The sequence below is a fragment of the Gymnodraco acuticeps genome, unplaced genomic scaffold (genome assembly GCF_902827175.1).
Source record: "Gymnodraco acuticeps unplaced genomic scaffold, fGymAcu1.1, whole genome shotgun sequence".
Lineage (NCBI taxonomy): Eukaryota > Metazoa > Chordata > Actinopteri > Perciformes > Bathydraconidae > Gymnodraco > Gymnodraco acuticeps.
The window spans coordinates 1,487,486-1,501,548 of NW_022990939.1; the positions used below are offsets into that span (position 1 = coordinate 1,487,486).

Consider the following 14,063-nt stretch of genomic DNA (forward strand, 5'->3'; position numbering starts at 1 on the left):
CCAGCAGTACGATTACACCGGCCGGACAAGAGGCATGAGAGAAATAGATAACCGGAGAGTGAGAGAGGAAGACGGGTACAACAGAGGGAATAAATACACAGAGCTCCTGTGGTAAGGTTGGAAGGGGGGAAAAACAACAACATTCCCCAGAGGTACCACTACCCTTTTCCAATCAACAACAAAAAAGCAGTGTATGAACGATCCTCCCCTTCAGAGTCCCTGTGCAGAAGGCCAAGCGGCTGCCATCTTAGGTAGAGTAAGAACATTTGTACGACCGAAACAGCTGTTTCAGCAGGTGGACTGTCTATGTGCCAGCATGGGGGGTTACCAGAGTTCCAAAAAAGTCTCAGAGAGAAAGCAAAAGCATGTGAAAGAAGAGAAGGGTATAGATGAGAAAATAAAAAAAACAAGCAATGGTGGGGCAGAATCTGGGGGGGAAAGGTAGAGAGAGCTTTAGAGGATTTATTTTAAGAAAGATATGAGGAGCAATGAAAGGGCAAACAGTAAAAAAAAAAAAAAAGTCCATGAAGGATGAACTCATTTAGCCAGCATCCTGACAGTTTTACAATGAATTCAGCCCGTTATGAGAGGACGTAGCCTGAGGTATTATGCTTTTCACTTTCTCTTCCTGTCTCTCTCACATAGTCGAGAGGGAGGGGGGAGGAGGGGAATTCACAGTCCATACACCACGGGACTGTCAACGTGCTGCTACAGGACAACTAGTACCCCTCATGGGATACCAGGTTGGATACGCTGGTAGATGCGTAGGAGTTGGTGGACTCCCCTAGACTTCTATTTTGTGGGACTTTAGTATACAATACAAACATTGCATCCATAACAGCAAAGTTACTTTTCCTAGGTCTCCATAAAACTACCCTTGATGAGATCATTTTAGGTTGGTCAAAGTCTCACTATTGGATGCAGCTACACCATGAGAGGAAGTCATTTTTCCCTAACCCAAAATCCAGTCCATATAGACAGTGACAGCCCCTTATTACATTTCAATAATCACTCTTCTTTTAGCTTTTGGTCTCTGCTAACCTGTTGAGCAATCAAGGACATTAAATGAATAAACAACGTTTCTCTAGGGTCATTTAGGATGCACTGCTTGCTTCATGAATGGCTGAGTTGCATAGCGTAAGCAAAACAGGATATAACTGTTGTTTTGTTACTGTACATTCGAAATATCGGTAAAGTCAAAAAGTTATCTACAAAACATTCAGAACATTACTATAGCAGAAAATAACTATTTTCCATGTAACAATATAGTGGAATAATGGTATTCTGAGCAGAGCAAGAGGTCAACGAAATGATTGTCAACATGATGACCCTCGTTGTGGATGCATAACGCCCACACTCCAGTTCCCCCTTAGGTTACCATAGTTAGCTCTGTCGCAATGCTATTAGTGTTAGCACTGTTAGCTGCTAACTGCTGAGGTGGAATCAATCCCTCAGTCAAAAGATATTTTCTGAATTTGGTAATTGTGGGGGAAACTTCTGAAGGAGTCAGGACTCAGAGAGACACGAGGAGAGCTGGAGCTTTGATGGCAAACACTGACGGTTTATTTGGAGCTTCGGCCGGAGAATTCACAAAACAAGTCAAAGAGTCAGAGGTTCTGACTTCACGGTAGAGTTGCCACGTCAATTCTGAAGAACTCTACCCCAGACCCATGTATTTAGCTAGTTCAGAGAGAATCATCAACACTGTGCATAACAAGATAGAATCATAACAGGCGCCAGCAGGCAGGAACAGGGAGACAAAACACTGAGAGCACAGCAGCCAAGGTTACAGGTGTGTGTGCTCAGTCAGGACAGTTTGAACTGATACACTGGGTCTTGGAAAACATTTCCCCAACAGTAATATACTTTTTTAACTACTAAGAGATGTTGTTACTGTCTGCTACATAGACAACTTTATTTGTTTACTTACTGAGATAATGCTGCTACTTATTTTGCTACCTTGGTTGTGTACTTATTTGTTTTTTAATGTGCTTGTCTCTTTATTTTATGTTAATCTACATATTTCATTTTGCCGTTTATCTGCACTGTCCCCTGTAAATATCCCTATCGTCAGATTAATATAGGATTGTTCTGAATGAGCCCCTTTAATTCCATTTCACTTCATGTGCCGATTTATATTTCAACATCATTTGAGAGAGGCTTTGCCATAACAGAGACACTTCATTGAGCTTTCCCAAATGTGTAATATAAGACGGGATGAAACTCCTGTATGAAATGCAGTATAATTTAAATAGAAAATAGCAGTGGAATTAAATAATGCTAACGGATACATTTGGGTATTATTATAGCTTTACATTTGCCTAGACTAGAGCAACACATTTCCTTTAGTAAAAAGCATAACAATGGTGTGTTATGTTGGTCTGCTACAGCCCAGTTGCGGACAGAAGCCGAAACTATGCGAGACTGTGAAACCACAAAGCAGACACAAGATGCTCGTAGCTTAAAAGCTGATGCACACAATAACAACTGTAAGAGAAACATTACACTCATTCGCCATTATCCAAATCAACCTACCATAAAAGTGCTTTGAACTTCCCTAGAGACAAGAGCTAGATCTCATTAGAAGCTGTAAGTTGATCCCTCTCAAAAGAAACACAACTAAGAGCATGTTTATTGTTACAATAAATAGCTGAGACATCAGTAAGCCAGCGTGGGGTGATGAGGAGAGATTTTTCATTTCAGCAACAGCCGACTTTAACAAGAGCCTCTTATCAAACAGAGGCTTCCTGCTGCAGTCACCATTCGGTATGCATTTAGAAAGGCGCTATAGATAAGAGATCATAGAAACAAGCTGTATCTCCACATCACAAAGTCACTATCTCTAGACTTTTGCTGCAGACAACCTCACCTCACAAACTGTACAACCACAGTCTTAACGACACAAGTACGGGACTTTTCTCTGGTAACTGGCAAGGTGGATTCTGGGTAATGAGGGGAATCTCTAACTGAAAATAGATGACAAAGCATTCTGCGGGAAACTAAAACCAGTAAACACTACCAATAGAAACAGAGCAACACATTTAATTGTTATTGGCATAACACGTACCCAACGCAATACTCTTAGACTGTTCACTTCGAGTGCGTGCACGTGTACTTACGTAGGAAATGTTTCTCGAGTAAGGCAATTTCCAGGTGACCTTTGACTTCGTTGAGTCGGTCTGACTCCGACCTCTGGAAGTCCTGGATGGCCGCAGCCATGGTGGGAGACCCCGAACCAGCCTGTGTACACACATACACACACACACACACACAAGTGTACATACAGGGGACGGAGCACACACGCACACAAACATTTGCATCCACAAACAAGAAAAACAAAAAAATATTTGGTTTTAGAATGACTTCATAACAACAGAACACAAGCAGGGGAATCCCATATGATCTAACACACACACACACACACACACACATATGGAATAGCATGGCACCATGACTCACACTGACGCGTCCTATCCCGGTCTGAGTCCAGCTGTAGCGAGCTAGGAGGCGAAAAATAGAGGAGAATCCCTTCCTCCGACTACGGCAACACTGATGACTCACACACCCTTATGACTCAGGGCTTTAAACCCCTAACACACACAACTAGCAACACAACATGTGTGTAGGTGTATCGAGTGAATGAGGGAGAGGTAACGACTTTGTCAGAGAGGAGAGGAATGTGGGACAGAGTGTGAGGAGGGAGAGGAGAGGAAAGAGCGAGAGGAGGGGAGAGACGGCTAACTGCTAGCGGATGATGAGCACTGCAGGTTGAGAATTTGCTGCTCGCCTACAGCAAGGGTCCTTTAAAAGACTAACACACACACACACAGGCTGCAGCAGCTTCTCCCCGACAGCATGGGTTTGTGTGTCCCTGCGTAGACACACCACCGCAATGTCTTTGGCGGATGTGCTCTCCGCAAAGAGGCAGCGCGGGAGTGCCAGGGAGGGAGAAAGAGCGATAGCACAAAACTGACATTGACCTGAAGAATGTGCTTTGGGGGCGAGCCAAAACGCTCAACAAGATAAGCAGGTGGGGCGACATGGAGACAAGGATGGAGAGAGTGTCCCTGAATAAAGATGCACTTCAAAGAAGACAAATAAATGCCTCTTTTGGGAGTGTGTCACGGAGAGGAAAAAGGATGCTGAGTGAAGGATAGAGACGGAAAGAGGGTGTGTGAATGAAATGTCGAGAGCAGGCGGCGGGAGTGTAAAGAAGTTTTGCTGCATTACGATGATCAGCCACAGCTCTGTGGTTGGTTGCCAGAATGCAACTCAATAAGGACAGGACGTTCAAGTTCATGTTATTTAATGAGGTAGTCAAATCTCAGTCAATACCTCCTGTAATCAAAAGTAGGTCAAGCACTGACGTCACCGAGGGCGATAATCGGCTGATTAATTATCGTATTCCCCTCTGCCTCCTCCAATCTCACTGTGTCCTCCAGTATCTTTACCATGACTTTGTATTCTACGATTGAAAGCATCAAAACTTGTAATTTATGCTATTTAACTTTGCTTCACTCCACTCCCACGCTTTTGATTATGTAGCTGTTAGTTCTGCTCAAGGTGGATGTAAGGTCACTGAGCAAAACTGATTATAAATGCAAGACTTATCCCTTCGGTCTGGTGTAGAATACTAATTTTCTACATTGCATTAGGACATCTAAATTGCAAATAAGTCTCAATCAACACCTCTGGTTATCTTTCTGTCATTTCTACTAGAACAAAGTCAGTATATCGCCCACGACTAAAGAAACAAGCAAAGGAAAAGATATGCGAGTAAAGTACATACTGTATGTAAGGGATAACCTACAGCAAGGCAGTCATGTGTCGGGGGTCCTGGTCACCCTGTCGTGGTAGTATTCGCAAAAAATGACTGGCTAGCTCCACATTATCTCGCTTACTACATGTCTACTTAGTAAATAATCAACGTTTCACACAAATTAATCGTTTTTAACATAATTTTATTGATTTCAAAATGACAGCATTACTTCTTCAAATACATTGTTTTCCTGTTTAGCAACGGCTGTGACTGCAGCGACAGAAACATCACTTTTAAAATGATGGCAGGACTGATTGAACTGTCCGAGTCTGGTCACCATTTGTTCCTCTTGTTTATAGACTTCCACTGACTGATATCCCTATCCTATTCCTTAGTCATCTTTTTTTATCCTCAATCCATTCTTCTTCTTCTCTGTCCTCGGCCTCTAGAAGCACAATGCTTGTGGGGTTGCCTCAGTGCAGACCTGACACAGAAATGTCTGGTTTATCCTAGAGAAAGATGAGCTCGAGGGATCTCACATACTTTCTCCTTTGTTGGGAAAAGGCGTGTGCTTGCTGAGCCTGAAACTTTCTCATGAGGCTCGATGTGTCTCACAGCGGGAAGGGCAGTAGAGAAGGTGTGATTTCAACACTTTGTTTTCCTCGTAAAAACACAAAACCACAGGATCCCTTCTCCATGTTTGCCAAATTGTTGCTCTAGCAGGCTGGTGGAAGTTGTTAAGTCAACCAAGAATTAACAAAGATATCGGGCTGTCACAGAAAATACAAGTCAGACCACATATATGTACCAATACAAGTAAAATAATATGATGGAATCTAGTGTTTATTGCCTGTCTTTATGCTACATAACAGTTGAATTGAGATAAATATACAAGAGAAGCTTTTAGAGACACTGACAAATCTGCTGCTGGTGCAATGCAATTCTGACGGCGAAAAGGATGTGGAGTTTTATTGACATATATCATTTTATCTTAACTGCCTGTTCTACTTTCACTTTTCTGAGAAACCATACATCTTCCTCGCCAACAAAACTGATTTCCTGCAAACACTGAAGTTGTCTGACTTTTTGTTGTGTCCACCCTATCCAAGAAGACCTCAGGTATGTTGCAGATACTAAACCAGCGGGGCAAACCAGCTACATTTGAACATTCAAATATTATCACTTTAAAAATAGTAGATACATAGAAAACCAAAACAGCAGTCTTCATGGTAAAGACAATCACAATCATCCGGCATCAGCTGCAATCCACAGCTCTGTCTTGCAAGCTGGTATGTGGTTGATCTATTTCTTATGTACGCTGTGGTGGATACATGCAAACCCCATTAGAAACAACATGCGGTTTAACTTTAGATTGCTACAAAATTGAGACATTTCTATCCAGAACTGCCATTTCGAAAGGATTTTCGTTTGTTTGCCATTATAGAGTTGTTGCTTGGCCCTGACGATGAAACTGATAAGAGAATTAGTCTTAAATTCTGCGGATACGATGACAGGCTCGAGCATTAAAGACCCACTGAGAACACTGACTTCTGCACCGAGCTGCAAATTAAAAGGGCGGTTCAGCACTGATGGTTGGCTGAGCTGCATCGTAATGTTCGTTTTAAAGAAATGATATTGTAGCTTTGTGGGAATTAAAATAATAAAATGTATCCATTCAACTAGAAAGAATCTAGGAATACATTTATATCTATGTTGCTCATTATTCATTGTACAACCACAGTAATTGAGTTTATGATATTTCTATGGGATTGTAAAATCCTAGTAGCAACGTTAGAGTTTATTCCTACGTTATTATTGAGCATTGCCCTAACCTGCACATTACCTGTCTGCATGTACTATAGATAATGGGGGAGATGATACTAAGTACCACACATGCAGGGAGGCAGCCACCTGATGGAGCAGCAGAGGCCAGTGAGGTTGCATGCAGTTGTCTGTGCAACGACTAAACACCATCTGCCCGGTGACATTCAGCCTATTTAGTATGGACGTCACAGGCTAGTTTGTCAAAAGGTCCCAGTGCATGCGGCACAAGGGCACACTCTGTCTCCCTTTTACCGTATGAGGTAATGAAGGTGACGCTCAGAGGCAGGTTATTTTAATCTGGTGCTGCCGGATTGTGTCTGGGACTTCTGAAAGGCATATGAGAGTTCAGCCAACAGAGAGGCAGCTTTTCTATATGAAATGCAACAGAATGCTGTGTGCATGCCTCAATAGTGTTTGTGTGTGTGCGGCGTGGGTTTCCCAGCAGGGATGGGTGCTAGCTTGGTCTATTTTGAGGCTACAAAGTGTGAGTCATCAGCACCGTGATGTAGGCGATGCCGTTCCAGTGGGATGGTTTTAACGCAGGTGAAAACATACAGACTACACACACCTGTCTGTGCATGACCGAAGGCACAAGTCTATGCATGCATGTAGAATGGGTAGAATATGCAAAAATGGCCAGCTAGATCACTGACTTACACTCAACAGCAACAGATGTTTATTTGATGACTTGCAAAGAAAGAAAGTGAAAGAAGGCAGAGATCGGTATTGTCTTCATTCAGGAAATGATAGAATTGTCTGGTCTAATCTGTGTTTTCATTTCGGGTTATCTTCCCATCACTCCATGTGCATGATGGTGGCGACATTACGGCTGTTTTACAGAGCCACGAAGATAAGACGGAGTCAAATATTTCATGAAATATGAACAGTACCATGCGTGGGAAGTAGAGATTTCAAGAAAACATGATCTGATTTTCATGTCGAGGCTGGTGAGTTTGTCCTCTCATCATTTCCAGTTCATCTTGTCCGTCTCCTCCCCTCTAGACTTCTCAGATGCCAATCTTCAGAGGCTCGATCACGGCCCTCTAGCCTCCTTTATCACTTTTTAATCTTTCCTCTGCTTTTATTTTCACTCCCTTCCCTGGATCCAATGTGTTCATCTCACCACTGCTTTCACCATTTCTGCTCTAGTCTGCTGTGTATTGCCATCTCTATTCCATGTCTCCATGTCTCTGTATTGCTTTCATCTCCTCCATATATCTTTACAATGACAACCCTTCCTTGCATCACTTCCTCCCTACCAAGTAACAACTAAGTGGGTTTGAATAAAATAACCAAGTTTCCTAAAAATGCATTAAGCTAGCTTAGGATCCTCCAACTGCATATTCCATTGATGTTGTTTTTCTGGAAATGATGCTAGAGTCACACTGAGGGCAGAGCATTCTTTTCAAACAGAATAATTCATGGGTAGATTTGAAAAGAAACGCTGCCTGTTAAGGTTAAATGTGTAAGACAAAAGAGAAATAACCCTTGACTCAAAAGGGACAGTCAAAGATATCAAGCGAAAGAGGAGAGAAAGAGGGAACTACGGGTGAAATTCATGAAAAAAATATCATAATCACGCTTTTCCAAGAAACTGCAAATGACCCTGACACACACACACACACACACACACACACACACACACACACACGTTCACACATGTACATGCGTGTTGAGCACTCACAGGGTCTCGCAGGATCTCCTCCGTCTCTCGCAGAGATGGTCTGGGCTTCAGCTGCACTTCGTCGCTACATTCGTTGTCGGAGGCGGGCGGCGACTCGGCCAGATCCGGGAAGTCTTCTCTCGTCCTGGGGCCTCTGAAGCGGATCTTGTCCAGGCGCTTTAGCATGGTCAACACCGCGCACCTGGGCTTTACCTTAACATGGCGGACGGCAACCCTGAGGGGACACAAAACACAGGGGGCTGTCGTTAGTATGACTGTGTGGTAAAATGATTGAAGTGGTTACCATTCACAATACCTAGGGAACACGATGAACTGAAAACTGTTTCACAATTTGTTTGGCTACCCAAATTAAATGAACATGATCGACTGTGCATTACATGTTTTGTCTAAAGATTCAACGATTGATCAAAATTGTTGTTTTGGACATAATCGTGAAATGCACATTTGATGAAGGTGACATAATATGGAAATTACCATAGAGCATTAAAATGTCACCAGAATGTTGTCTGAAAAACAGTGATGGACCAACCGATCCAACAACCCAAAAGTAAAAATAAACTTAAATAACTGTCATCAGGTTTATTCGATGCTCAGTTCAAACACTTAATTCCACCTCTTCGCTTTAGACAGTGACTTCCACAAAACAAACTGTGACTTCATGAAACAGTGACCTCTGATGAGGTTAAAGACTTATTGGTATTTTATTTTGCGCTCAGTCCAATCTTCCACCTAATCCATCCATTTTAATCCAGCTTTTTTCCCCTCTGCAAACCTTCCTCAAGGTAACATTATGACATAACCTCTGAAGCCATTGAAGCGCTAACCTTGTCAGTGATTGTGCTTTCCCCTTTGGCCTACACAGGAAGAAGGAACCAGTAACCCTGTTAGAGAAATGAGGACCACATCCTTTCACTCCTGTGGCAAACAGTTGACAGCAGCACATCTCATCACCTCTTGTATTGATTTCATTTCCATAGCAGGAGCGGTGGCAGTGGATGTGCGAGGTGGCAAAAGGCTTAGAGCTTGTGTTTTGGTATCAAGCGCTGAGCTAATGGTGACAGATATAGCAGGGGTGCTGTTTTCTGTCATCCCGTATCACAGGAGTTAAGCTACTGAATTGTTTGCAACATACAGACGGCATTAGGAGTAGTTCTTACTGATAGAAACAATGTACAAATAGGATTGATGACCTCTTTAATGCTCATTAAAGTCAGCATTGAACCAGTACACATTTGCGATAAGCATCCATATAGGAGGCCATTTTTAGACCAGAACAGGTGCCAAACTGTTACAGCATGTGCAAGCAAACACTGCCACTAGATCACAAATGTCGTATTGGCCTATTAAACTCTGAATGCACCCAAAAGTGTTGCCTAATAGCCAACAACCCCATTAAAAGCTTTCTTTAATAAGAAATGCTGACTGAATGGAACAACAGTGAGATTCCCCTGGGCCTGTAGTACTCCTATACAAGGAGGCTGTAGCATAAATATGGCCGACCGCAGTATGTCACCACATTGTCAAAACAATCCGTCTGCCTTTTCAGAAGCTAAGCTACACAATGCGCAGTCAACGTGAACATGTCGATTTTTGACTGCTATGATTTGTCATTTGGGAAAGGATTAAGGGTCGCTCTCCTTGGTTTAATCCCTCAGAGATTACTTAATCTGCTTGACTGGCTGTCAAACTACAAACATTTATATTGTCTGAGATCTTTTCTCTGATTGATTGAAACATAAGGGAGGCATCACACCAGTCACTCTCATCTCATATGAACACTAAGGGTACATCCCAAAGCCCGTTTAAAAATCAACCCTTGCCCCCTCGATTCTTTAAGGATATAAATGCAGTCCCCAATCAGGAAGGACGATGCGTAACTTCCTAGTGACGTTTTACTACAGTTGGTTATGTATCTGCCTGTATAGAAAAGGCTTGTTTGACACACTAACATAAAAATCTTAGAGCAGTCCTAAACCAAGCTTAATCTCTCCATCTCCAATGATCTTGGGATCAGGCTACTAAATAATTGTAACACTTTATTCTGATGACTTCCTGGATTATTAGATGATGCATTTACAAGCAGAGAAAGAAGAGTTAAATTCAACATTGAGTTTTTGCCATGAGGGTCCATAATGAAATGATTTTTCATTTATCAAATCAAATTATTATAATTATTATATAATTAATATAATATATATATAAAAATTATTATAATTATTATAATTATTATTATATAGCACATTTATAAACGATTTTTGGTCGAGCCAAAGTGCTGTACATATTATATTTATTATTATTATATTATAGATTTTAAAAAGTTCGTAAGTCGCAATATGGTGCAATATCCAAATGGCAGTGAGCAATATTTGAAAAAAGTAAAATATGTAAAGATAATATTTGAATATGGTGCTGTAGAGAAGTCCTGGCCTACACACTATTCTACAAACTATATACAAAACCTGTGTTTGGCACACAGTTCATCATTTATATTATATTTCTTAATGTTAATGTAAATCATTTTTCAAAAGTGGTCATTCTCTATAATATTGCAATTACAATATGAGCTCAATTATGTCTATTTTCTCGCAATGATGCAGCCCTACAGTCAGTCACTTTTGTACTTTTTTTATCCACACAAAACTTCACATTATCTGTGTAGGAGGGACTGAGACGAGAAAAAGAGAGATCACATTTTATTTCCACATGTTGATAACCCACCCACATGGGGACACATAAGTGGAAATTGCAGAGGTGATTTGTGGGTTGACCTTTCCTCCCTGAGGGCTGAGTGGAAACATGGTGAGTGGCAGCTTCGATAAACACTCCCCTTCTCAAGACACCTGTCATAATGAAATCTGTTCTCACAACAAGCACCTGAACCAGCCTTGCTGCTGCAGCTTAGTGAGCAACAAGCCACCTGCGGTTATCCAGCAGAAAAATCTACCCGGAACAATAGCGACTAATGAAAGCATCGGAAACACATTTACCGATTGGAAAAACGTCGAACACTTTGACATTTTCATTCAGAGTTCGATTAATAACTGCAATAAACAAATCACGCTCTATTCAGTCCGAAAGAAAGCCGTAATATTTATGAACCACAGTCATAATTCATATGAACTAAGCTGTTATTTAAAAGGCCATTACATGCCAACCCTCGCCTCCTTTCATTTCATTTCCAGTGTTCTCTAGGCTACCTTTCTTATATTTATTTTTTAAGTTTTTTTTTTCCAGTCCATACACAACATTTTCAAAATGAAAATGAAAGGATGAAAAAGAGAGGACAGGAGGAGGAGGAGAAAGGGGGGGGTGCATCTCAAGGTCTGATCACTATGTGAATGTTGCGCTAGGGAATACACAAAGCGTCCTCATATGCTCGGTTATGTACAAAACACGAGGACACCTCCATCCACAGTTATCATAAACCATTGCTAACACACTGTCACCATAATAAGACAACAACCGAGAGGCATAAAACTAAATAAAAAACATAGCTACACACACGCAGAGATGGTGTTTATTACTGAGTAGTACATTAGCTAAGGGTGAGTATCTTCATAATCCCGGTGTGGGTTAGCTGTAGAATATAGACGGCTTCTGGGAGTGCTTGCGTATGCTTTGGTCCGACTGAGTAATCTTCTGCTAATGACCCGTAGTAGCTCGAGGTTACTCTTGGTCACACTCGGAGCCATCAGCCAATCACAGTCACTCATGGATATCAGGCTTTAGGATGCCCTCTGCTCTACATAGCTGTCGTTTCTACTAATTCATTTAGTAATTACTGCTTTAGCGAGTGATTAATCCTTCGGTCAATCGGCAAATAGATTCATCAACCAACAGCCCAAAATGCTAAGATAGTTAGTTTACCATAACAAAAAGACAAGAGTATTCACATTTTAGAAACTGGAACCAGGATATTTTCAAATATGCTTTAAAATCTTTAGTCTTTTTGACTATTTATGTTAGCTCTAGGTCATATAATCTGTCAATCTTATGTTTCACTACACTATCGCAAGTATGTTTGGATAATATGAAACATAAAACAGAAATGCATATTTATGAGTGCTATAACATGCATCACATTCTTTTATGCAATAGCAACAGGTCATGGCTACTTTCATCTGACATCAATTTGTTTTGTACACTGTATGATAGGCCAGTAATCTTCTCAGCTGTTCACAAATACACTCATCTTACTTAGATAGCCATCAGGTGTATGGTACACGACCCGCCCCCTGGCTATCTGCATCTATAAGAGGATACTGGTGTGGTATAGCCACATGAGTAGATCTTTTATAGCTGTCGCCTATCAAGCATGCATGAAAGAGTGGGGGGGGGGGGGGGTGGAATCACTTAAACAACCACATACTGTTGAGCACAATACAGGCTGGAGCACTCGCACAAGTAGGCCACTTACTGTCTGTTCTGGGACATTAGGGGCAGTCAGGTTTTGTTTTCCAACAAGAGAAAGTTTGACAGTAAGTTCTTGTTAGCTGGAAATGCTACAGAGAAGTGTTTCTGCTTTGGTGGCTGAGCTGCATAAAACCATGTAAGGCTATCCTGTCGTCATCATCAATGCTGCTTGGTTTCTGCAATAAGGCTCAGTACGGCCAAAGGCTCACCTGTAGTCTCAATTTCAACACTTTTCACGAGCCATAAAATGGTACATGGATGACGTACTTCTGTAGGCTGACAAGGAAATTAGCATCCAAAGGTCTCCCTCAACAAATAGTCAATGGGGTTTTCCATTGGATTTTGTACTAAAGCAAAAACAGCCAGTCACTCATGGATACCAAAAAGAAAGGTTCGGAGGCAAGCAAACCTTTATGACTATTTTACGTTTTGTTAAGCAGGAGTAACTCAACATATTAACACCATTTGTTTAGTACAATGCTAACTCTTTTCAGGGTTTTAGGACTCAGTCTGAGTCCTGCACAACTTTTTTAAGACAAAGAGGAATCAGAATAATCCAAGTTCTAGCTTCTAATCAGAATACCTTTATTAGTCCCACAGAGGGGACATTTGCATCAGCAGGAAAGAGCCACAGACAGCTTAATGTTACATATGTTAAAAAAAAGTACTAAGTTATGATATAATACAAAAACAGAAGTTAACTCACATTCATAAGGGAAACATAGATATGTTCTAATCAGCCTACAGGCAACAATTCAACCACCTTAAACCATATTGTTTATATTGCTTTTTGTAAATGTTTTCACAAAGCCTCATTTTAATTTGATGTCATCCCTGGGGATAGAGTGGGAGGAAAAGAGGGGACTGCAGATATGATCAAATGTAATTACACCTATTAGACACATTCTGCTCTGTTTGTAGTCGGAGGCTAAACAGGGGTTTGGTAGAGCTCCAGTCACCAAATCTTGATACAACAAAGATACGGACGGAACGAGAAGAATGCACTTGCTTTTATCTAAAGTACTAATGAAAACCCCTGGGCAACGTGTAGCTGGCTGAACAAAAATAAAAGTCAGTCATGGCATGCATTTTTCAAAGCCGACCTCATGTGCAGGTTATTTTATGTCAGTGCAGCTTTTAATTTGTGTTTTCAGTCAGGTGCATGATATGTTTGGCATTGATTTTGTCATACAATATGCAAATGGAGACAAAATAATTGTAGTTTTTTCCCCCAGAAAGTAATAAATGTAAGCTGTGTTATAAGGATTCACCTGCTGATTCACTTTTTTACACAGACAACTAGCATGAGTGTTTTGAACAGGATATATAAATATAGTGGCCTCGTGCATCAGGAACATAGTCAGACCAGAATGGCAAAGGAAC

General features: G+C 41.3%; 1 protein-coding gene across 2 annotated transcripts in view; it reads right to left on the reverse strand.

The window, feature by feature from the left end:
* gramd4a (GRAM domain containing 4a) overlaps positions 1 to 14,063 on the reverse strand; it is a 55,778-nt gene that overhangs the window by 38,511 nt on the left and 3,204 nt on the right. For both annotated transcript variants that reach the window (XM_034234349.1, XM_034234350.1), the window contains 2 exons: positions 8,268 to 8,481; positions 3,120 to 3,240 (listed from right to left, as the gene is read on the reverse strand). In XM_034234349.1, coding sequence (XP_034090240.1) covers positions 3,120 to 3,240; positions 8,268 to 8,481 — 335 coding nt within the window. The remainder of the gene's footprint in view (positions 1 to 3,119; positions 3,241 to 8,267; positions 8,482 to 14,063) is intronic.